Source organism: Nematostella vectensis, chromosome 14 (genome assembly GCF_932526225.1).
Source record: "Nematostella vectensis chromosome 14, jaNemVect1.1, whole genome shotgun sequence".
NCBI lineage: Eukaryota > Metazoa > Cnidaria > Anthozoa > Actiniaria > Edwardsiidae > Nematostella > Nematostella vectensis.
Window position 1 is genome coordinate 2646172 of NC_064047.1, and position 25760 is coordinate 2671931.

Consider the following 25760-nt stretch of genomic DNA (forward strand, 5'->3'; position numbering starts at 1 on the left):
GAGGCCTATCTGGATTAAAGAAGCTCTAGCCGAAATGCATAATAGGGGCATATAATGCCGTCAAAGAATATAATTTTATCAGAATGCATTAGAGTCACTGTGTGTGGACTTTGAGCTGTCATGACTTTGGAATGCAAAACACAATAATCAAGAAATTTATGCCACAGTGTGGGGTGGAGAGCGTACTGCATGACTCCAACCTCAGTGGGTTGCAAGGAGAACCTGCCTCTGTAGTCTGGCCCTAATCACACGAGATTGAACTCCAATCAATGGAAACTTTACTGTTAAGGTAAGGTTTGATTGCCAAATGTAAATGATCAATTGGTTGAAGTCCCTAGCAGGGGGTACTTTCTGCAGGTTTCCAAACTCCATGCCCTGAACAGGGCACATAATTGTTGGACAATTTAGGGGTTTTGTCTTGAACAGAGAATGCTTTTCCCAGATTTGTTCCCTATAACAGTGTCTCTGTTTAAAAACCTCAGTGGCAAACCAATAGCCAAGCATGGGGTTGAGTACCAATTCAAATGTGGTTAATTGGTAGCCCACTCAGTATGATTTAGTTGACATTTTTTGTGAGCTTGATTGTTTTTAAAAGGGATGTTTGATTGACTTCAGGCAAACATTAGTTATGATAAGGCTTCAGTTAATGTGTTTATGCTATGGGGTGGTGCAATAACATATTGTAAATATAGGTACAGTAAACACCCGCATATAAGAACACACAATTTCAGAGATCAGACTGATTATGTTCTTATTTATCAGATGCTTAGTGAAAAATCACCCTCAGGATGTTCTTAAATGTTCTTTTTTTTAATTCAGTGTTGTACACTGTTGGTAGAAACATTTAATCATGTTTTTGGACAATAACATAAATTGATGGAACAATGATTAAAAATCTAATGTTCAAATAGGTCTACTGTAATCAGTAATGTAACAAAACAGTAACAAGAAGGGTGCATGTTATAGTTCTTATGGTAATTCGTGTGATTTTGACACCCTTCCCATTTTATAAGAACATTTTTCCTTTTCCAGGCTGACATTGTTCTTATAAAAGTGGTGTTTTTTTTTGCCAAATTTCAGCCAGATGTTCTTAATTCGTGTGTTCTTATATGCAGGTGTTTGCTGTACAGTATCAGGCGCGTACACAGGGGGTAGCACAGGGTGCACTCACCCCCCTTGATACCTATGACTGCGCACCCACATTAGCCTGAGCATCAGTTATAATTCGTAAATCTATATAAAATAAAGAAAATATCAGGATCTCGTCGCCCAAATGGATTTTCGATCAAAAAGTAAAGTAAGCTTAGGTACTAAGTATTCTTGCAATGCACTATTATAAAGTCTCCACAAAAATATCTCAATCAAAAGACAGCTAGAAAACAACGAAATGAAAAGCTCCAACTCTTCACAATGCCTCTCTCTATTGCTCTGACAGTGGAAGTTTTTGCAAATATATGATTGGACCGGTACACGTGCTAGGCGTAAAACTCGTTTGACCTCGAATCATGCCCAATCAATGCGTCAAATAGCATTGCATTTCAGATAAATCTATTCGGAGAGTAGTATATATTTAAGTAAATTGCTAAGAAAACAAATTGAGTTTTTAGCTCTCACGAAAACAACACAGAAATGATCCGAGTTTTCGTACTTACCCGCCATGTTGTTTTGGCTTGTCAAGACATGATGCGCAGAAAAGAAGAAGTTTAGTACCATCTGCGCACATGACCGGCTTGATGTTATGAGTCAATTCAAGCGCATTTGATATTTGATCATAATCGTCAATTCATTTAAGCGATCATGTTGCCTCGTGCTAGCAAGGCATTCGTGTTCAGGCGTTAACAATAACTACGGCAGCGACAGCGAAAAGGTAACTCAGTTTTAAGTCAAATGCAGTTCTCGCTTCATTCCTTTCATTCATTTATCATTGACATAAGTTATAGTTTAGTTGTCATGCTTCAATAACTTACGGGGTTTTGCCAGTTGGAGAACCAGTCCGACTCGCTCGTTCTCCTTAGTTGCGTTAGCTCAAACTTATCGAATACTTATCGATATATTCAATTTTAATTTGAAATCAGCTCAGCTGCTCCATACAAAAGTTAACCAAGCTTCTGGGATTATATGTATGTTTTGATGAAGTTGTCATGATATTTTACACCAGACCGCTTATCACGCACCAGACTGAAGTTAGTTCCTTATTCGCAGTTCCTTTTTCGTCTGTTTCATTATTCGCTCAGTTCCTTATTCAAATCCGGGGGGGGTACTTACATTATACCTTTTAATTAGAGTTGAAACAGTATTTAGGCATAACAGTTTATTCAGAACAAGTCCAACAGCATTTTCTTCGGGTAAATTTGGATGCTTTAACGTGCTCGCTGCTAAGCGGAGCTGTGAACATGAGACTGTCTGCTACAAAAGGTCAAATTACGAAATGCGTGCAATCGCTTTCACAAATGAATCTAGCAAAAGAGAGGAAATCTACCTCTCATCTAATAAATGTATTTATATCTTGGGCTTTCTTTCCAAACGCATTAATATATTTAGAGGAGAAGTATTCACGCTTTACTCGACTATGTACTCGTGTAGAAGGAATTTGACCTCGCTAACAAAACCACAATTTGACAGATAGTGCTTGTTGTCAATTAACACCTTGGCTACCAGATAAGGCTCTGTCAAAACAAATAGATTAGTGTAGAGACACGAATAGGGAACTGTTCCTTATTCAAGTTAGTTTTCGCGAATAAGGAAATGGAATCTCCCAACGTCAGATTTCGTTTTACGACTTATCCGAATAAGGAATGGACTATGAAGAGGATTGTCAGTGTTTGCTCATCATTTCTCAATAAAGGAAATGAAATTTTATAACGCCCGATTTCGCTTTAACGACTCCTTTCAAAAGAGTTCTCGAAAAAGAAAATGGTATTTCATAACTCCCGATCTCGTTTTAACTAATTATCCGAATAAGGAATAGACTAAAAAGAGGGTTTTTCATATTTTCTAAACATTTCTCGAATAAGTAATGGAATCTCCCGACGTCCGATTTCGTTTTACGACTTATCCGAATAAGGAATAGACTAAAGAGAGGGTTCTTTAGTAATTTCTAAACATTTCTTTAATAAGGAAATGGTATTTTATAACGCCTGATTTCTTTTTAACTACTTATCCGAATAAGGAATAGACTAAAAAGAGGGTCGTTAGTGTTTTCTTGACATTTCTCGAATAAGGAAATTTTATCTCATAATGCCCGATTTCTTTTTTACCATGGAAGCACGGGTGGCCTAGTGTGTTAGCGCGTCGGCCTCTCACCGCTGTGGCCCAGGTTCGAATCCTGGCTCAAACTGGGGATTTTTTCCGGGTTCCTGCCTTGAATCGAATTTGTCACAAGTGAGTTGAAGTTATTCTCCCGTGTTTCCAGTCTTCTCGGATAAGGACACTAAACCGGAGGTCCCGTCTCTTCAAGCTGCACTACATTAACCTGAACCGAAGGGACGTAAAAGAACCACTGGGGACGCAATAAACCCTCTGGCAGTGACCACCCCCAGTGACAGTGCTTACTTACCGAGGAATCGGTCTCCTAGTATTAGCGAAAGCTACCTATAGGAGTAATAATAAATCAAATCAAATCAACCACTTATCCGAATAAGGATTAGACTATAAAGATGATTGTTAGTGTTTGCACACCGTTTTTTTTTCGTAAAAGGAAATGAAATTTTGTTATTACGATATATTTGAATAAAGATTTGCGATATTTTCGAATAAAAGAATATAACGTTTGTTAAATGCATGAATTTATTGAAATATACGGGTGACACCAGCCTTCATAACTATTCCGATCTCGTGTGTAATACATAATAAGAATTGTCTATAATGAGCTTGTACTTGCTCATTTCCTTATACCAAGGATATTATGCAAATGGTTTGTGGTTATTTGAAATTTTTTTTATTAAATTTGAAAATCTATTACTTGCATATTTGGTTGAAAATCTTACACAATGAATAAATTTATTTGAAATAATTTTATTTACGAAATCGGGAGTTATGAAATTTCCTTTGCTTTATTGAGAAATGATGAGCAAACACTGACAATCCTCTTCATAGTCTATTCCTTATTCGGATAAGTCGTAAAACGAAATTGGACGTTGGGAGATTCCATTTCCTTATTCACGAAAACTAACTTGAATAAGGAACAGTTCCCTATTCCTGTCACTGCACTAATCTATTTGTTTTGTCAGAGCCTTATCTGGTAGCCAAGGTGTTAATTGACAACAAGCACTATCTGTCAAATTGTGGTTTTGTTAGCAAGGTCAAATTCCTTCTACACCTGTACGTAGTCAAGTAAAGCGTGAATATTTCTCCTCTAAATATATTAATGCGTTTGGAAAGAAAGCCTAAGATACAAATACATTTTTTAGATGAGAGGTAGATTTCCTCTCTTTTGCTAGATTCATTTGTGAAAGCGATTGCACGCATTGCGTAATTTGACCTTTTGTAGCAGATAGAGTCTCATGTTCACAGCTTTGTTAGCAGCAAAGCACGTTAAAGCAACCAAAATTACCCGACGAAAATGCTGTTGGACTCGTTCTGAATAAACTGTTATGCCTAAATACTGTTTCAACTCGAATTAAAAGGTATTATGTAAGTACCCCCCGGATTTGAATAAGGAACTGAGCGAATAAGGAAACAGACGAAAAAGGAACTGCGAATAAGGAACTAACTTCACTCTGGTTTATCATGCTACCAGCTTCTTTGTCATTCATTCATTCCATAGTTCTTCGAGGCGCGTTGTCAGCATCTGCTCTGGTTTTAAACGCTCAACCCACCCAGAAATATTTTGTGGCATATAAATATGTCTTGTCTTGCATACTCTTGACATATAAGTATGGCAAATACAGTATGGGTGGCATAAGGAATGTAATGTATGCAAAGATTTGGATGCAAAGATTGTAGTGCAAAGAAAATGGCCTTTTGACACGTGGTATTATTTATGTGAAATATATGTGAAAAGATCATGTGACATATAGTGGAGAAAAGAAGCAATATTCAATCCAACTGTTATTCAACATTCAACCCCTTATTTGACTGTATTCAATCACAATTGTTCAACTTTCAACCACTTCATTCAGTAGGGTGTGCATTTGCTTCTTTGAAAACACACACGTCGATTGATAAACCGGGCATATTTAATAGCCCCTGTGCACACTGCTAAGAATAATTATGCCAGCCAGATAAATTAAAGAGAAGAGAAGGGACATTTGCTTTCAGGATGTATTTAAAAAAAAGTAAACTTTTTTTCTATTTTCAGCCTTACAACTATGAGCTCCGAGACCCCAGAGACGGAATGCAGTCCTTTTGACACAGATATTTTTGATCTTGCCTGCCTTGGGCCTGCTGTGAGTGACTAGTAGAATTAATTTATTACTGTTTATATTGAATATACACTCCTTTTTTTATAAGATCCTTTTTTTATGAGAACGTCCAGCCTGAGATTTCACCAAATTTTAAAAACATGCTAAGGACATGCCGAGGCACAGATAGCAGATTTTTTTTATTTTTTAGTCCTCATGCGTTCTAAAATGCAGAATCAAATTGTGCTCATAGTAGCAACCTTACTATTGCTATTGATCATTAGTGTAATTCTCTTCCTAATAATTCATTGGGTATTTATCCCTATATACTCTAAAATTTAAGAACATCTTTAAGAACATTTTCAGTCTCAAAATGTCCCAAAAATAAAAACGAAAAATTTTAAACTGAAAATTAGACATTCTTATAAAAGAAAGAGTTAGCGGCTTGATCTATCTGATAGTGAGCAAGCGTACCATACACACGAAAATGGGCTCCTGTAGTCTTTATTGGAATATTATATAATAACATTCAGACTTCTATTTATGTTGTTATCCCAATAATTACAAACAAAATGTGATCGCAATACAAATGAATATTCCTACGAAGTAATACATCCATGTGTAAAAAAAATCATTGACTTAACTATCTTGTTGTTAGTGGTGTTATTTTCAATTTTAAAATTATAATATGCTTTTTGTTGTAATAAATTGATAACAACACTATATTTCATTGATCTTATGTTATTTCCACAGTTTGCCATTCTTATAGGTCTTTCGTTCTTTGTAAAGAGAAAAAACTCACAAGTTTGCCGTGGTAGATTTGGAGTACTTATGTAAGTGATTTTCATTCCTCTATCAATAAACAGATAAATGTGCGTAAAGGTAAGTTGAAAAAACTGGTGTTTTTCATGATATTTACACAAAGTTTGAAACACAGAAACATTCTAAAAATAACTTAACGTGTGCCAAAGGCAGGAAGGTTACTTTTGGCCTAAATCTTTAAAAGGGGAAATCCTTGCAGTGATGTGCTACAGACAAGCTTGTTAAAGGCAATAAAGGCAACTAATCATGTGAACACTTCTTAGCAACAGATAACAACAACAACAACAACAACAAACTTATTCAGTATATCAAAAAAGGTTTCGATGTCAGAAAGGGATTATTTTTATTAAGAAAATATTGGGGTTTTTTTCGTCGCTCTCTGGCTTGACCTAAGTGGAACTCGCCTTCAGTGAATAGCTGTGTCTCTTTGTTTACCGCAGTGATTTTAAACAGATACTAATCAGAATAACTTATCAGATACTAAAGATAAACTAATAGCAAAAGGGAGGGGGGGTATTGTAGTCTTCTTAGCTGTTCCACTTGCGTGGTCTTCACTGTCAACAACATTCATTATGTCGGCGCCAAAAAGAACAAAAGTAAACTTTTGCTATTTAACGTTTAAAAATGTATATTATAGCCATTCCCTGTATTGCACAGAAAGTATCAAGCGCCTACAAAATATTCTAATCAGACATTAGTCTAGGATCCACACAAATTTCAGAAGTTCCTGTAAATAATTTAAGAAACTAAATGTCTTTCCATTGATTCTAGCTGATTTTACTAGGTAAATAGGAGTTTTTATACATTTTTTTTATGAAGTTAACCCCCTTGGCCGAGTATCTGTTTAGTATCTGAGGGATTAGTATCTAGGATCACCGAGGTCTTTGTTTTCTGTCTCCATTTTTGTCAACCATATTCAATGTCCTTCCTTCTACTAAATGCACCTCTGTCAACAACACTCTATTTTTTTTCTCTTTAAGTCCAATGAATTTCCTACAAGATCACCACAAGAACAGACTTATGTTTGCAATGGTGTTTGGGGCAGTTTCTGGATCCTGCATAAATCTTGCTGTGAGTGCCATTTTTGGCGTTCAGTCATATGCAGCTGCTTTCAATTCACCCTGGAAAAAAGGTGAACAATTTAACACAAACATCTTTGCTCAATTTTGCAAAGTTGCTACCCTGCGGAAGTTTTCTGTACAGTACAACTCACCTTTTTATATATTTTTTCTATCACAGCGTTTAAAAATGTTGCTATGGTCCTACTTTATGTAGTCCTCAATTACCCATTCTTTGCTTGCTTGTCAACAAACCAGCAATTAGTAGGTGCTATACTCGGGATGGCCTACACTTTGCTGAGGTGAGTGAAGTAACTGAATAAAAACAGACGGAGGTGATTGTCTGCAAAAAATTTTTACCCCTAAGACAAGGCAAATTGGGTGTGGTCAAATGTCAGATCAGTTAAGCACCCCCTTAGGAATAGCAACTGGCCAATTTTTACCCCCCACCCCGACCGTGTTATTTAAATCAATAATTGAACTACATGTTAAATTATAAATAATATCATATAAATAATAAATACTTGAAAGTTTATAGAAAACCCTCATCAATATAGGAGATAAGCTTTGTATCATAAGCTCACAGTCAGATTTAAATATTTCCAAATTTAATAAGAGTCACATGATGAGAGTATGAGCATGCATAATATTCAGGCAGGCATGAGAGTGTGTAGGAGCCCTGATGAACTTATCATCTCTCCTGTGTGATAAATGTTACCTCGTGAACTTATCATCTCTCCTGTGTGATAAATGTTACCTCATGAACTTACCATCTCTCCTGTGTGATAAATATTACCTCATGAACTTATCATCTCTCCTGTGTGATAAATGTTACCTCATGAACTTATCATCTCTCCTGTGTGATAAATGTTACCTCATGAACTTATCATCTCTCCTGTGTGAAAAAAGTTTCATGAACTTATCATCTCTCCTGTGTGATAAATGTTACCTCATGAACTTACCATCTCTCCTGTGTGATAAATATTACCTCATGAACTTATCATCTCTCCTGTGTGATAAATGTTACCTCATGAACTTATCATCTCTCCTGTGTGATAAATGTTACCTCGTGAACTTATCATCTCTCCTGTGTGAAAAAAGTTTCATGAACTTATCATCTCTCCTGTGTGATAAATGTTACCTCATGAACTTATCATCTCTCCTGTGTGATAAATGTTACCTCATGAACTTATCATCTCTCCTGTGTGATAAATGTTACCTCATGAACTTATCATCTCTCCTGTGTGATAAATGTTACCTCATGAACTTATCATCTCTCCTGTGTGATAAATGTTACCTCATGAACTTATTATCTATCCTGTGTGATAGATGTTGCCATAGTTAATCCCCTCTATTAACATTGCGAAACATTGCCTCGAAATATTCGGGGGGGGGGGGGGTTACAATACAGAAATATTCAGGAAATGTTTTGGGACACAGCCATGCCCCTACTGGTCATTCCCTTATGATTCTTGAAAATATTAAAGGGGGGCAAGTTCCCCCAGTTCCCCACCCCCTGCTACTGTGGTTAAGAATGTTGTTTCCGGCTTAAAACTAAATTGAATGTACGTTGTGATTGCAGGTTGGTTGGACTTTTGGTTGCAGTTTCCTACTGTACCAACCCATACAACGAGTTTGAGGTCAGTGCCAGTTTACGCTCCAGCACAATATAAATACCGACTCACTCAAAGAATTCATTTCCATTGACTAGAGGTGCTTTCAATAAAGTATTGTTATTAAACACGCCCGCTATAAAAGGATGCTCCGCCCTCTTTTTCGCAAGCTCTCGCGCAAGTCGTCGTCATTCACATCCAGTGCTGACCTCTGAAATAAAGTCATTCAGGTGCGGGCGCAGACAAACATAACAGGTTTGCAAAATTCATCACTTCAAAACCTAATTCCCCCTTATTTTTCGTTTTGTTATAAGAAAAGGCCAATAAATAGATTGTGTTTACTTGAATGGTGTGTTTTCAGCCGATTTTGAACTCTATTTCTTTTTGCATCTACGGACTTCTGCACTGAGTGAAATCAAATGACGAATGATAGCTTGCCTTGCTTGGCATGTTCTTTTTATAGTGCACGTTCGTGTTTAAACAAGGACCCGCGGTATGTCATGTGCAGAGCTCCGTAAATATCCAAAAAGCAGAAGAAGGAAGGAATGTTCTGTATACACAAGACAATAACGGCGAGCTTCTTGGAAGCTGTTTTCTACGGCAGCAACAACAAAAACTGTGTGCGCTCGTTTGAAATGACACTATTATTTAGCCCGCATGTTCAAATAACAAAATCGCTTCATTCTCTATTTCTTATCTGTCCAGTCACCAGAGAAAATTTAGTTGTCTTTGCACTTTTGATGTTTAAGACATTATTTCAAATGTGAACATATCTCTTTTGCTTCTTTTTCTTGAGCTCTGCACCCAACAGAGTCTAGCGAAAACGCGCCTTATACCGCAGGTCCTGGTTTAAGCTATTTTACTTCAATCGTGTGGTTATTTTGAAGTTTTCTTGTAAATTGAAAGGTGTATTTTTAGTTGTAAAAAAAAAATAATAAAGAAGTGGTTGGTCGCCATTAAGGTAATAGGGGGCTAGAGCATGAACGCTTCATATTATCCAAAATATTACATAATCTCTATTTCTAATTAAGGCATTCTGATGTTCATTTGCCGAAAGCAGATGTTCATGGGTCCGCGAAGCTCTTTGCCACTAAGCCAAATATTTCCAACTTTGGTATGATATCGTTTGACACTTCTTGTTTCAGAGTACCGGGATATCACAGTATTACGGCGCTTTGGTACAGTTACCCATCATCATTTGTCATATCATCTTGTTCCTCTGTTTTTGCCGATGTTTAACCAAGAAAATTCTAAAAAGAACGGAAATTACAAATCAGGTAAGACGTAGAACTTTGGTGAACTTCTCCTACCCTTGTACAATATGATTCAAATTAGGCTGCATCAAGAGAGCATAAGATAAGAGAGGGACTCTTTGGTATTACCCACGCGCCATGTCGATTCCCATACTGGCTATTTTTAGTAACCACCACCCCACTACTGCACGTGAGGATTTGTTCCTCTTTTTTTCCTAGTCCCCCGCGGTTCGCGCATTGTTCTTTTACCAACTCGACAGAAATAAAAAGAAATCATGAAAATTATCAAACTATGTTTAAGTAAGCAAGATTAGCAAATATACTCACAGAAAGCCAAATCCTGAATAGTTCAACTGTTTTGCTTGTTTGAACGGCAAAAAAGTGGTCTTTGTCCCCACCCGAACCTCTCTCGCAGTAATATGAAGTAGGCCTTGACGTTTTTATATTTAGCATTGCAAGGGGCCCTCTAACCCTGATTATGTACCCCTGATTGTTAATCCATTTTGTCACTTATAAGGTTTCGAGACATCCCTCAGTAGCTGAGGAACACGACAAAATCCACGTGAGATTGTTACTTCGAAACAAGCTAGAATCAAGGTAGTGAAACCCTTACTGCCATTTACCATGTTCATTCCTGGTTTATAATCTTTTTATTGCTTTTATCATAAAAACATTCTCAGCGTAATTATTGCGATTTATTCAAAGTTTAAACATTCGCTCGCGACTGCAGGAAAATATAGATAAATCATACGTTAATTTAAAGAAGGCCAATCACGCTCCCATTTTTTGCTCCCGCTAAATGCCAAGTCACACAAATAATCCATTTCCCGGCAAATTCAAGTGAGTAACTGAGAAACTTTCAACAAATATCATTTACTAAAGTATAATAGACTTCAATGATGGATGGTTATTTTTAATTTATTCTGTATTTTTAATTATAAATAATAACAATGGAGAAGTTGATGACATTCTTTAAGGCCGTAGATCTTAGGCTGCGGCATCGCTGGAGTTCATTTATAACGATTAAAGAATGTGAATCAACCACTCCTGTTATTGTTTGTCATTGAAAATACAACGGTTATTCCTCAATGAAACTTCAAAATAACAATCTACGAATAAAGTATAATACGTTATTGACGATTTTTGATTGAACATGTCTTGGTTACTTGCTTGAATCAGCCGATGAAAATGGATTCTTTGTTCGACTCGTCATTGAGCGGGAGTATAAAATGGCGGCTTGATAAGCCTTCTTTTAAAAGTATGTGAATAATTAGTACCTGTTAGCACCTTTCCGTCTTGGAACTGTCATTCGCCATCAGCTTTTTGCCGTTTGTACTGACAGCGTTTTTTGAATTAAGTGGATACGATAGAAGCTTTCTTTCGATGAAGGCTTCGATTCTTTTAGATGGTGATATTGTAACAATCTTTTCTCTCCTGACTATTTTATGTTCACTTTTCTTTTTTGCCTTCCATAGCACGGTGAACACGGATCGGTGGTACATCAAGTTACTGAAAAAGATCTACACCACAAGAACCGGTATGCTGTGCTCTTCCTTGTGGAAGGAAGGAGATAAGAAATACTCAAAAGTGTCTTCACTTTCCATTATTGTTAATTCTATTATCGCATTGCATTTGACAAAATTCTTGATTGTCTCATCTTTATTTGCATTTGCATTTGAACGGCACATAAAGAGAGTGGCGCATGACATTCGTAACGCATTGAATTCACATACTTTGAAACCTACAGCTAAATTATTTCCAATTGATTTTGATTCGTTCAAGCCAGGTCCATATAGTCGTAACAGTCGTAAGAGTCGTCTGTTAAAAAATCCTCGCGACCCTTACGACTATATGGAAACTTATAGAACTGATTCTATCTCTGACGACTGTGACACTACCCATCGCTTCGGTTTTATCTGTCATAATGGTCGTCCCATCGAGTGTTTCCAAAAAGTCCTAAGGGTCGCGAGGGATTTTTTGCAGACCACTGTTACGACTGCTATGACTATATAGAAACCAGGCTTTAGAGAGGTCAAGGTTTACTGCTTGAAATTAGCCCCCTCCTTTTCTACTATTGTTTACTTCTTACCGATGCCCACTGTGCTTCTTTCACAGACTTCAAGTTTTCCACGCAGATCGTGAGCATGTTTGCAGTGATCGCTGTATCTATCTATGCTGTAAGTAAAAAATAAGTGACGTGTAGTCTATGTGTTTAATTACAACCAGGGCCGTAGCAGGGGGTGGAGCATTAGGGGTACGTCCCCCCTAATATTCTCACAAATTTTATGTAAATGACAAGTAGGAGCGTGGATGTGCCCCTCCAATATTTTCTTAATGTTTATGTATTGTGCCCCCCCCCCCCCCCCCCATATTTCGAGGCCTGCTACAGGACTGACAACTCAGCTAAAAGAGAGCAGACTAAACAAGTACATACACTTGAAATTTGGTGTCTTCTCAAAATCTAGCCTGTGTAGCAAGCGCTAAGGGCTCGGGAAAATGAGGGTTAGACCAGTCACGTCTGGAGAGAATGATAGATCCGATTGCCTTATCTCCTTCCCGCTCCTTTCTCAACCCTTCAGGTTTGCAACTCAGGCTACTCAAAATCGAGTTTGCAAAATGAAGTTTACAAGTTGCATGAAAAAAATCAGGCCCGTTTCCATATGATCAAACGCAAGCATCTTTTAGACGAAACTCATACAAGCTTAACTTTATTCTTGTTTTGTGTTTGTGTGTGTGTGTGTGTGTGTTTTCAGTTGACCGTTGCTGAGTTGGCGTTAGCTGAAATTGACCCCTTCCATCGATATTTCGCGAATGACATTTTCAAAGGTAACTGGCTAAACGTAGTGGATATATGTATACTTTCTGGGTGACATGTATTTTCCTCCAGATGCTAAAACTAAAACAACGAGAAATAAAAGTGTGTAACAAAACAACGTAAAAACTCAATATAAACTTAAAATAAAGGAACAAATTTTATGCAAAATTTATCCAGTTGGCTAGCTACTGTATCATCAATTTTAAAGTTTGAGTATACAGTCAAGTGCAGTCTGAACCAGGGCCTTAGCAGGGGGTGGGACACAGGAGGCACATGCCCCCCCCCCTTTTTTGCAAATTATAAGAAAATGACCAGTAGGGGCGTGGCTTTTCCCCTGCCCCCCCTCCCCCACAATATTTTCTGAATGTTACCCCACCCCCGAAGTTTTGAGGCCGAGGCCTCGTTTATTTTTAATTTTTTTTACGAAAATGTCTGTTGGCAGTTGACTATACTCTCATTGCTACATCTCTGGTGGACCTTGACTTGCATTGACTTATGTAACTTTACTTATTATATTTTTGTTATTATCGTTTTTGTTGACATTATAATACCTCATTAGAATCTTTGCATAGAATGAGATGGGGTTATATGGAAGAAGAAGAAGACCTCATTTTTTGTTTGTGTTTTTGTTTAGATTCTTGCATAGCGGCTGCGGTCATTTGTACGACGCTCACGATTCTTCAAATGCTTCACTTCGCCAAGTGCCACAGGTAATACTGCTGGTCTGAAACATGCTTGTCGCATCCTCTTATGCATTCATTTAAATGTATAAACCTGATGGCGAGGGTAATGGTGATGAAGATAATGTTTATGATGAGGATTATGGTGACAACGATGATAATGGTGATGATGATGACGATGTTATGATGATGATGACGATGATGTGATGATGGTGGTTATGATGATGGCGATGATGTTATGATATAATGCTGCTGCTACTGAATGATGATGATGACGATGAATATTATTCTTCTACTGCTGCTGATGATGATAACACCAGGAACCAGACTGAAGGCTAACTCCCCTGTTTCCCTCCCGAGGTTGTGAAATTACTTTATCTTTTCCCAGGGACCATGTGCTTCTGTCCTTTAAAACAAGATCATACAGAAAGCCTTCTCATCTGGTGGTAAGAACCTCAGAAAAGGACAATTAACTCTTTGACCTCAGTGTGACCGGGTATTTTGGGTTATTTTAGATTTTGCAAAGATTTTGAGTAAGTGATTTTGGGATTGCGATTATAATTGTTTTACGTATTTTACGGGTTGTTTCTCAAACGTGATTCTAATTCGATCGGTACAAGTTTAGGAATTTACTTACAACGTGCTCAAATTAATCATATCCTGTTTTTTTATCGTGATAAAAAGATGTTTGTTTGTCTTGTTAGTAAGAACAGAAAAGCAGAGGTGGATGTGACCCCATGAAAGAACAATGAAAGTACAAAAAGAACATTGATTTAATGTGCATGTTTACAATAGCAATAGCTTGATAGTGATAATTGAATTAAGTTAGCGTCCCTTACCATTTCCCAGGAAGATAAGTTTCTTAATTTGACAGGACAATGGACGCTGAGTAATTTGAACGGTAGTAAATGTTAGCGTCCCTAGAAAAATGCGCGTCCCCAAGCGAGTATTAAAGCGGCTGTTTTTACAGTATCTGTTAGTTAGTACCGTTGAGCAAAGGAGACGCATTGCTTGCGAGGCGTGATGCGGGAGCGAGCAAAAGCATTTTCTATTGAAGAAACCTGCATATAGTGTCCCAGGCTGTAGTCATTAAAGATTGGTGCCTAATTTGAGGTTGCGGAGGCTAAGTTTGCTCATGATAACTGATACATAATCCAAGATAGATGACAAAGAAGATTTATCGCAAAATGTAAAGTTTTTGGGTTTTCCATGAAGGTAAAGATTTCAGTGTATTGGGGGTCATAACCATTAAACAGAAACTATAGCTAACTATAGCTAATATAATTAAAAGTTGCCTGATGGTTAGCAAATTAAACAAGATACATTGCTTTTATGCGTTTATTTATCTTTCTTTGTTTGGTGTTTTTTTTTGCCTGTTTGTTTGTTTAATTGTTTGTTTGTTTGTTTGTTTCGCCCGTTCACAGCTATTATATTTTTATTTGTCTATATGTTGCAGGGGCGAAGTTTGAGTTATTGTGGCTTCCAGATCGGCTACACAATACTCAGTAAGTTTGCCTCCAAAACCATGTTTTTCTACGTTGTTTGTGAGTGTTGCGCTAAGAGATCACGTGACCTCTCTAGGTAATTCAAAACAATCAAGCAAAAACATTGACCGTCACACCAGAGAACGACGAAGAAATAAAGTCTTTGAATGAAACTAAACCCTTTTGTGAACAAGAAGAATCCCGATTTTTTTCGTAAGCGCTGAATAAGTGGCTTTTTGTTGTTGTTGTTATTTTGCTGCAAAAAGCCTGAGCGCGCGCTAGTTTGCCACCCAAACAGTCACGTGATCTCCTATTGGAGTATTATCTATTAGTTGAGACCACAGGGAGCCCAAGCTTACGGTATTTTATTTAAACAAATGTGATTAAAACACTCACTTCTAACAGCGGGATAGGTGTTTTTATTGGAAACTTTATACAAATCCACAAATTTACTAATTTACTTCCTGTGTGGAAGCTATTTATTTATTTTCAAGTGTGATAAATCACATTTTATCATTAATGTATTTTTTTTCCTTTTTTTTGCCAGGTATGATAATTCTGTTCATATTCTTGCTTCTCCTCTTTGTAATTATGGCAATTATTCCACGACTTGAAGAGAAAGTGAAACTTATCCTGAAAAGCCTATCATTGAGCATACTGTAAGTTGATTTCTATCAAACTTTGATTCTTAACTTGACTTAATAAGGTTGCACTCGGAGAGTGTATCATAACCCGCAGTGCCTCATGGGTATCAAGTAAAATAAGCAAATAAGCGTAAATAAAATTCAAATCCATGATCCAAACGCTGCAGAATCCTTGTTTATGTTCTTATGAACATTCCTATGGCTTTCAGATACAAGGATTCTGTCGTTTTTACACTACCATTATTATTTTAAAAAGGCGCATAAATAACAGCAGTATCTTTTTTAATGCAAGATCTGTGTACAATTTGAGCATTTCCGAATTTAAGACAGTGCGTCTTACATAACTTGATATCAAGCTTTGATACCCTTCCCTCGAGAAACACTAGGGAATTTAAGCAACAACGACGGCGGCGGCAGGGGTAATATATCATACTTAACGCTCTACTCTAAACTAGCTTTAATAAAATGTACTCATTTTTGTAGTCCCAAAAAAGTATAGACAAGCGTGGAACTTTATTTTTATCATAGCGAACAAGGAAAAGTTTTCAGTGCAAACGTTTCTGTACTCGATAGACCTTGAAACTTGAAGTTTTCAAGGTTGGAGTAGATTTCACGTCTGGCTTTTTGAATTTGAAATTGTTTTTCGCCGTTGTAGCTCGCGCTCCGCATCTTCAACATTCGGGCAGGGGAGGGGCGTTCACTCCATATTTTGGCCTGGAAGGCAACAAAACAGAATCTAAAAGCAATGCCTCCTGCAATGAAGGTGATTAGTATGAAACAGGAGAGTGCAACCAAAAAAGAAGTAGCTCAGTTTGTTTGGGAAGCAAAAAAAAATAAGGGAAAGTGCTTTGTAATGAGAATTATATAATGACATCGCTACAAAGTACGATGATAGGATAACAGAGATCAACAATGCAATTAATTTATTGTTTTTAATTCAAGGCCTGTACTTGTTGTCACTGTACTGATTATGGCAATTCAGAAATTACTTTCGCTGTTCGTCTTCCGTGATCGACAGTTGCCTGACGTCACTGTTACCATTGACAACCAGTAAGTTCAGCTTTGTTTGTAATAAGCCCATGTCAGTTACACCTTTGTTTTCTGTTTTTATCCAATATTGGACGAAAAAATAATAAGCAGAAATCTAAGGGACGGATCATTTAACTTTCGAGGAGGGGGGTGGGGGGGTGGATGATTCTGATACAAAATGTCCTGCAAGCCATTTTTTACAAGAAAAAAAATCCTGCAGCGAGGAAAGTATCTTTCACACCACCAATAGAGGGGGAGAAAATCTTGCCCAATAGCCAAGAAGAAAAAAATATATCTTGCTCACACGAAATCATCCATCCCCCCCCCCCCCCACACACACACACACACACACACACCGTCTCAAAATAAAGCCTTATGCTTCATTTTACCGAATTCCATTGAAAATACCGCAACAGTTCAAATCAGTCGGCGCGTAGGAATACGTGCTTGTATTCAACACTAACACACTGACTAGGCATAACAATTCATTTCGGAGTCAGATTATTCTATAGCCCGTGGTCGAACCCTTCCCCAAGATGTGTTTATCACTGAATACCCCCTACCCCCTTCGAAAAATACTAAACAACACATGTCCGTATGATTCGCTATCTTATCTTTCAAGACGCCTTTTCTGCGTGATGTCGTTGGTGTTCTTCATGTATAACGTCATCGTGGGGATTGTTTCTGCCGTCATTCGTGGACTGAAGAGCTTGATTCTCGGTTTCGTGTTCCTCCCTCGCATTGACCGCACGCCCTTAATGCAACAGTACCAACAATGGGACAAAGGTAAGTACGCCTTTGATGTGACAGTACCAGCACTGGGACAAAGGTAAGTACGCCCTTGATGTTACAGTACCAATACTGGGACAAAGGTAAGTACGCCCTTGATGTTACAGTACCAATACTGGGACAAAGGTAAGTACGCCTTTGATGTGACAGTACCAATACTGGGACAAAGGTAAGTACGTCTTTGATGCAACAGTACCAATACTGGGACAAAGGTAAGTACGCCCTTAATGCAACAGTACCAATACTGGGACAAAGGTAAGTACGTCTTTGATGCAACAGTACCAATACTGGGACAAAGGTAAGTACGTCTTTGATGCAACAGTACCAATACTGGGACAAAGGTAAGTACGTCTTTGATGCAACAGTACCAATACTGGGATAAAGGTAGGTACGCCTTTGATGTGACAGTACCAGTACTGGACAAAGGTAAGTACGCCCTTAATGCAACAGTACCAATACTGGGACAAAGGTAAGTACGTCTTTGATGTGACAGTACCAGCACTGGACAAAGGTAATTACGCCCTTGATGTGACAGTAACAACACTGGACAAAGGTAAGTACGCCCTTAATGTGACCGTACCAACACTGGACAAGGGTAAGTACGCCCTTAATGCAACAGTACCAATACTGGGACAAAGGTAAGTACGCCTTTGATGTGACAGTACCAGCACTGGGACAAAGGTAAGTACGCCCTTAATGCAACAGTACCAACACTGGGACAAAGGTAAGTACGACTTTGATGTGACAGTACCAACACTGGGACAAAGGTAAGTACGCCTTTGATGTGACAGTGCCAATACTGGGACAAAGGTAAGTACGCCTTTGATGTGACAGTACCAACACTGGACAAAGGTAAGTACGCGCTTAATGTGACAGTACCAACACTGGGACAAAGGTAAGTACGCGCTTAATGTGACAGTACCAGCACTGGGACAAAGGTAAGTACGCCCATGATGTGACAGTACCAACACTGGACAAAGGTAAGTACGCCCTTAATGTAACAGTACCAACACTGGACAAAGGTAAGTAAGCCTTTGATGTGACAGTACCAACACTCGACAAAGGTAAGTACGCCCTTAATGTGACAGTACCAACACTGGGACAAAGGTAAGTACGCCCATGATGTGACAGTACCAACACTGGGACAAAGGTAAGTACGCCCATGATGTAACAGTACCAACACTGGGACAAAGGTAAGTACGCCCTTGATGTGACAGTACCAACACTGGACAAAGGTAAGTACGCCCATGATGTGACAGTACCGAAACTGGACAAAGGTAAGTACGCCCATGATGTGACAGTACCAACACTGGACAAAAGTAAGTACGCCCTTGATGTGACAGTACCAACACTGGGACAAAGGTAAGTACGCCCTTAATGTGACAGTACCAACACTGGACAAAGGTAAGTACGCCCTTAATGTGAAAGTACCAACACTGGACAAAGGTAAGTACGCGCTTAATGTGACAGTACCAACACTGGACAAAGGTAAGTACGCCCTTAATGTGACAGTACCAACACTGGACAAGGGTAAGTACGCCCTTAATGTGAAAGTACTAACACTGGACAAAGGTAAGTACGCCCATGATGTGACAGTACCAACACTGGACAAAGGTAAGTACGCCCTTGATGTGACAGTACCAACACTGGACAAAGGTAAGTACGCCCTTAATGTGAAAGTACCAACACTGGACAAAGGTAAGTACGCCCATGATGTGACAGTACCAACACTGGACAAAGGTAAGTACGCCCTTGATGTGACAGTACCAACACTGGACAAAGGTAAGTACGCCCTTAATGTGAAAGTACCAACACTGGACAAAGGTAAGTACGCCCATGATGTGACAGTACCAACACTGGACAAAGGTAAGTACGCCCTTAATGTGACCGTACCAACACTGGACAAAGGTAAGTACGCCTTTGATGTGACAGTACCAACACTGGAAAAAGGTAAGTACGCCCATGATGTGACAGTACCAACACTGGACAAAGGTAAGTACGCCCTTAATGTGACAGTACCAACACTGGACAAAGGTAAGTACGCCCTTAATGTGACAGTACCAACACTGGACAAGGGTAAGTACGCGCTTGTGACAGTACCAACACTGGACAAAGGTAAGTACGCCCTTGATGTGACATTACCAACACTGGACAAAGGTAAGTACGCCCTTGATGTGACAGTACCAACACTGGACAAAGGTAAGTACGCCCATGATGTGACAGTACCAACACTGGACAAAGGTAAGTACGCCCTTAATGTGACAGTACCAACACTGGACAAAGGTAAGTACGCCCTTAATGTGAGAGTACCAAAACTGGACAAGGGTAAGTACGCGCTTGTGACAGTACCAACACTGGACAAAGGTAAGTACGCCCATGATGTGACAGTACCAACACTGGACAAAGGTAAGTACGCCCTTGATGTGACAGTACCAACACTGGACAAAGGTAAGTACGCCCATGATGTGACAGTACCAACACTGGACAAAGGTAAGTACGCCCTTAATGTGACAGTACCAACACTGGACAAAGGTAAGTACGCCCTTAATGTGACAGTACCAACACTGGACAAGGGTAAGTACGCGCTTGTGACAGTACCAACACTGGACAAAGGTAAGTACGCCCTTGATGTGACATTACCAACACTGGACAAAGGTAAGTACGCCCTTAATGTAACAGTACCAACACTGGGACAAGGCTAAACACCCTCTGTGGAATAACGCAGTACCTTTCAGCCAAGGATCTCCTGTTCTCTTGGCCTGCTCGAAAAATATTTATTTTGTATATTGTTTCCGACCCACTAGATATCAAGTTGATCATCCCTAGGCACAGCGAGTGACACAACTTTTTCCAAGAAACCTCTTAACCCATTGACTCCTGGCTATTTTTTGAGCTGAATTTACAAAAAAAAAACAGACAGAAAACAGATACCTCCCCCCCTATTCTGAGTTTTATACAGCCCATCAAAGTCAAACACAGCTGCACCTAGTCAGCGGTATCCAAGCTTTCCAACAGTGCTTTGCGGTCCCCACTTTTAATCCCTCGTCGTTGTGCTGAAGCCAGCACAAGTTGATGGTTGCTTGTATTTTTCATCAAAAATACAGCTATGAGCATATTAGGAGAGTGTCTCAGGACATCATGAAGTCTTTTGGGGCATAATTGAGTGCTTTGCTTATGGATATTTGCAAGCAAAGGTTCATGATGATTTTTTTCCTTGTTTGGCTTTGCCTGGATGAGAAAATAATTTTCTAATGAATCACTACAGCTCTCCTAAATGCTTTCTTTTCTGAAACCAAATTAATTCCAAAATTGTTTACACTGCTACTCTGGGTCTGTATGACCTGGGATTGATTTGTTTGGCTTCGGGGTGAAATGACTTCTAAAAAACAATCTGACTTTGGGGAGAGGAGTGTTGACTGGCCCTCCCCTCGTGAAATTTCCCCTGGATCTCCCAGAATGCTTTGCAATACGTAAAGACATCTTCGTGGTTGTACAATCTTTCAAGGAGTGGACATTGTGTTTTGAGGCCATGGAAATGTACCTGGAGGATCAGAATAAAGGTATCTATTTGTGTCTTGAGCTGTGTGTGCTGATCTCTCTCCCTTGTGTGGTATTTTGAGCGTTTTATTGAGAGGGGTGATTCTGCTTTTCTCTCCTTGTTCGATTTGAGATTTGTCAAAGAACCTGTGCTATTATTTGGCTTAAGAGTAGTTGCCAACACCTTGGTTGGATGTATATCTTCAAGACCATTTATCCCTTAGACTGACGCCTGAGTATCTTCATCTTGTTGTGTTTAGTTTGCTTTTATGAATTTTTTGGGGTGTGGGTACTTCCCAAAGCCGGTACAGGCCGGTTGAGGGGTCAATGTGTTTAAACAATTAAGAAAATTAATTAAGAAAATAATGACCCCGCTGATAGTTAACCGTTTTCCAATGTGAACATGGCTAAAATATAGCATGGGAACATTGGCGATACCATTACGCGAGACCCCCAGCCCCGTTTTATTGCCCCACTCTAATATAGTCGAATTGTTCGCTTACTGTATTTTTGTGCACTCGTTACCAGGCTACCTGTCGTACGTCGGTTTCATCAACGTCCTTAAAGCCCACAGCCACCCCGTCATGCTGGTATTTTGTCAGTTGCTTTTGAACGCAACCTGGCCGCGACACACAAATAACGCCGTGGATATCGAAGAAGTCGCCTTTGGTGAGTATGTTTGATGGCACACACTGTATTATACTTTAGTTTATAGAGACATGACGAAAAAACCTGTAAATTCGCAATTCGAGATAGAGAGAGAAGACACAATTTATTACAATGGCCATCGGTTCCTTGTATTCCGGACTGATTTTTGAAACACAAATAACGTGAGGCCGAAATACACATACCCAGATTTTTGCTTTTTAAGATATTTTTTCCTTGATCATCCTTGCGCTTTGTATGACCTCAGGGACGAAAAGCTAAAATTTCAAATTGACACTTTACAAAAAGTCGCATCAATTTTAAAAAAGTCGCATTTGATATTTTGTTTGCTATTACTCACTAAGTACTTAGAGAAATTTTCCGCCTTATTAGATCTGAAATGAGCTTATTTTAAGCGTTAAGTCATGTTTTTCCGTCATGTCGTTTACAGACGTTTCTTGAGGCACCTCCCGAAATGTAGAAGTGATAAAATAACCGTTAAATCGAGCCCACTCCTCAGGCACTCCCCTGTTGATAAATACAAATCAATAGAAGAGATAGATTGATAGATAGATTAATGGGAGGGGGGTGGGGGTGGGGGGCGGATCGCCGCGTCGCAAAAGAATGCCTGTCATATCTCTTCTTTTCAAGTATGAGCGTATCTCGTATCTTTCGAGAAGATGCAAGCATAAAGTACCCCCATTGGCGTAATCGATCCTGGCTGAATGCAGCCGCATCTAAATCATAAATCTAAATCATTAAGTCTTTCATTACCATTACGTCCTGAGCCGCCTGTAAAATATAGGCCCAACTCCTAAACGTCAGGGGTCGCTTGCACAAAGCCTGGATAAGTCTTACCCACCGGTTAAGTCCGTATCCAGCGTATAAAAGTAATCCGAGTGGTGTGATTCGGATGCACAAAGCCCGAATAAAAGTTACCAGCGGTTAAAGTTATCCGGACGATAGAGGTCGAATAAAATGTTATCCACCGAATAAATGTTAAGAAAAAACAAAATGGCGTCCTGCTTTCAATTTTTTTGTCAGAATTTAGAATAATTTTAGACACAGTAAAAGCTGAAACACATGCAAACGACGAATTTTACTGTTGGTAAATTTACAATGAACTATAAACTTACATGCAGCTCTGGCAGGACTGGAATCAAACTATATTTCCGTTCTGTCGAGAAATGTGACTCCTAAAGACAGGAAGAAGCGAAACACTATCCCCTGTGATCATTCCATGATTTACATGCACTTTGCCTCGATAAACTGTTTGTTTTCTGGCACTTTTAGTAGCTTTTTCAACGGTAGCCATTTTGTTTGAAGGAAAAACAGCGCGCGATTTGCATATTTACCATGTGTAATATTTTGGTGTCTTGAATAAAGACTGAGTCGAATAGTGAATGGTTCTTTTACTACATTGCTGGTCAACGGTCAGCAAACGACTGACTCGCTAGTTACATGCTTGGTCATAAAATCAACTCAAATCACGCGTTACCAAGGTGACAGTAACAACATTACATTTCTCCCTTCTTTGGAGAAAACCTAACACATATATAGTAGACGTAATTCAAACTAAATTAAAGTATACAATCAAAATGACCTGGGGAAACTAAGTCCTTTAGTCTATCATTAGCTCTAAACATAAAGTTCAAAATCAACAGTTCTAACATAGTTCGTTTGGGAGATGACTACTTGTCGCAAACATAGTCATCTAACTTGTGCGGGCGTGATCGTACGCGTTGCGGGTAACGCCGCGGATGGGTGACGTCTGCCGGGGTAGGTGAATCTTGATCGGGGACATCATCTTGGTCTTCCGCAGGTGCAGGTACCCTCTTGAAGAAGGACGAGTTTCTTGTGACCTTGACACCATCCTCGTCTTGCGCTGTGACCATAGAACCTTTCTTTCCTACGATCATGCGTGGTCTTGCGTCGTATGGTGTGTCGCTCTTCCGCTTTGATTCGTCCCGCTTCACTAGAACCGTATCTCCTTCCGCTAGAGTCGAAGGTTTGACATACCGCTTGTTATCCGCATACTGCTTCATCTTCTCCTTTGCCGCTTGGTCACGCTGTCGGATCTCTTGATCGGCGCAGGGTACTGCGGTCTGAGGCAACTTCGTTCTCAGCGGCCTTCCGAACAACGCTGTTGCTGGAGCGACTCTTGTCGTGCTGTGAGGCGTTGCGCGGTAGTTTCTCAGCAGCCTCTGCATTTCTTGCTTGTAACTCTTGTTCTCCGTCTTCGCAGTCTTGATCACTTTCTTCACGGTCCGGACGAACCTCTCCACTTCTCCGTTCGCTCTTGCCCATTTGGGAGTGACCTTTCGATGCTTGAATCCGAGGTCATCTGCGAATGATGCGAATTCCTTGCCGTTGAATGGGGGACCGTTGTCCGATCTCACTACTTCAGGGACTCCGTATTCCGAGAACACTTTGTCCAGCTTGGGCAGTACCGTTGTTGCGGAGGTAGAAGACACGATTTCGACGATCGGGAACCTCGTGTAGTCATCGACGATCAGCAGAAGGTATTCCTTGCTCGCTAGCTCAGCGAAGTCCACGCTGACTTCCGTCCATGGTGCCTTCGGGAGAGGAGACATTTGTAGGGGTTCTCGCGTACTCTCGGGTGTAGTAATCAGACACGCGCTACACGACTTCACCATGCTTTCGACTTGCTTGTCAATGTTGGGGAACCACACTTTCTCACGTAGAAGTGATTTGGTCTTCACTAGCCCTTGGTGACCTTCATGCGCCAGCTCCACCACGTGACGTTGTAGACTCTTGGGGATGACTATGCGTGTTCCGCGTAGAATAAGGTTGCCGGACTCGTTCATCGTCAGCTCATCCTTTACCCTCTCGAGTAGTTGAAAATCTGTCTTGTCAACACTTGGACGCTTGACCGCACTGTGCCAGTTCCCTTTGCGTATGGCTTCGGCCACAGCCTGCAGTGTTGCGTCGCTCTCTGTCGCTTTCTCGATGTCTTGTGATTTTAGGGCTTTTGGAGTAGATGTCTTTGTGAGATAATTGACATATTCTTCTGCCACCTTCTGCTTGTCTCAGCTGCGAACTTTGTTGGATGACGGGATAGGTAATCCGCAGGGTTTTCTTCACCTCGCTGATACTTTACGGTGACTTGGTAAGGCTGAAGTCTCAGCGCCCATCTCTCGATTCTTGCGGGTGGCTTTGAGTTTGCGTTGCCGTAGATGGACACCAGGGGCTTGTGATCCGTGTATACCGTCACTGGTTTGCCGTATATGTATACCTATACATATACGGCAAACCAGTGACGGTATAGACGCAGATACTCACATGCCCATACCACCGCGAGGGCTTCTCGTTCCGTCTGACTATATCGCTGTTCTGTTTCCGTCAGAGACCGGCTCGCATAAGTTATGACGTGTCTCGCCTCGGTCTTGGGTTCTACTTGGAATAGGATGGCGGCCAAACCAACGGGACTGGCATCAACAGATACCTCAGTGCGCCTCTCGGGGTCGAAGTAGGCGGTTACGGGTGCGCTTACTAGTGCGTCCTTCAGCTGGCTGACTGCGCTGTCATGCTCGGCCGTCCAACACCACGGTTGGTCCTTGTGGGTGAGCTTGCGTAGTGGCTCGGTCTTGGTGGCGTAGTCTGGGATGAACCTTGAGCAGTAGTTCGTCATTCCTAATAGGCTGCGTACTTCTGATGCTGTTGACGGTGTCTGCAGATTGACCACGTCTTCGACTTTCTTGGGGTCTGGGGATATGCCGTCTTTGGAGAACACATACCCAAAGAACTCCAGCTTCTCCTTGCCGTACTCGCACTTGCTTTTGTTGAGGGTTAGGCCCTTTTCTCTCAGCCGTTTGAAGACTGCCCTCAGATTTCGGTCGTGCTCCTCCTGTGTCTTGCCAAATACGAGTACGTCGTCGCTGATATTTATCGCACCATCGATGTCTTCCAGTGTCTCTCGGATTACATTCTGGAAAATCTCTGCAGCACTCGAGATTCCGAAGTTGAGACGTTTGTAGCGCATTAGGCCCATGTGGGTGCTGAAAGTGGTGATGTATCTCGACTCGGGC

General features: G+C 40.1%; 1 protein-coding gene and 1 long non-coding RNA gene across 7 annotated transcripts in view; one reads left to right on the top strand and one right to left on the bottom strand.

Moving 5' to 3' along the window:
* The window catches only part of LOC5518827 (stimulated by retinoic acid gene 6 protein-like), a 34328-nt gene that overhangs the window by 3881 nt on the left and 4687 nt on the right, over positions 1-25760 (top strand). For 2 of the 6 annotated variants that reach the window (XM_048721720.1, XM_048721722.1), the window contains exons 1-18: positions 132-289; positions 5300-5387; positions 6096-6175; positions 7145-7296; positions 7404-7524; positions 8805-8862; positions 9981-10112; positions 10606-10685; positions 11564-11625; positions 12204-12265; positions 12842-12914; positions 13538-13613; positions 13972-14029; positions 15040-15088; positions 15615-15726; positions 16654-16761; positions 17363-17526; positions 21595-21735. In XM_048721720.1, coding sequence (XP_048577677.1) covers positions 270-289; positions 5300-5387; positions 6096-6175; positions 7145-7296; positions 7404-7524; positions 8805-8862; positions 9981-10112; positions 10606-10685; positions 11564-11625; positions 12204-12265; positions 12842-12914; positions 13538-13613; positions 13972-14029; positions 15040-15088; positions 15615-15726; positions 16654-16761; positions 17363-17526; positions 21595-21735 — 1636 coding nt within the window. In that variant the 5' untranslated portion in view covers positions 132-269. Of the gene's footprint in view, positions 1-131; positions 290-1745; positions 1868-5299; positions 5388-6095; positions 6176-7144; positions 7297-7403; positions 7525-8804; positions 8863-9980; positions 10113-10605; positions 10686-11563; positions 11626-12203; positions 12266-12841; positions 12915-13537; positions 13614-13971; positions 14030-15039; positions 15089-15614; positions 15727-16653; positions 16762-17362; positions 17527-21594; positions 21736-25760 lie in introns of those variants that run through there. The other 4 variants (XR_007306512.1, XR_007306511.1, XM_048721723.1 and 1 more) reach the window with 3 other exon arrangements.
* LOC125559833 lies at positions 1109-1778 on the bottom strand. The gene is made up of 2 exons (XR_007306523.1): positions 1653-1778; positions 1109-1233 (listed from the first exon to the last, which is right to left on the bottom strand). It is a non-coding gene; the product is annotated as an uncharacterized LOC125559833 (long non-coding RNA).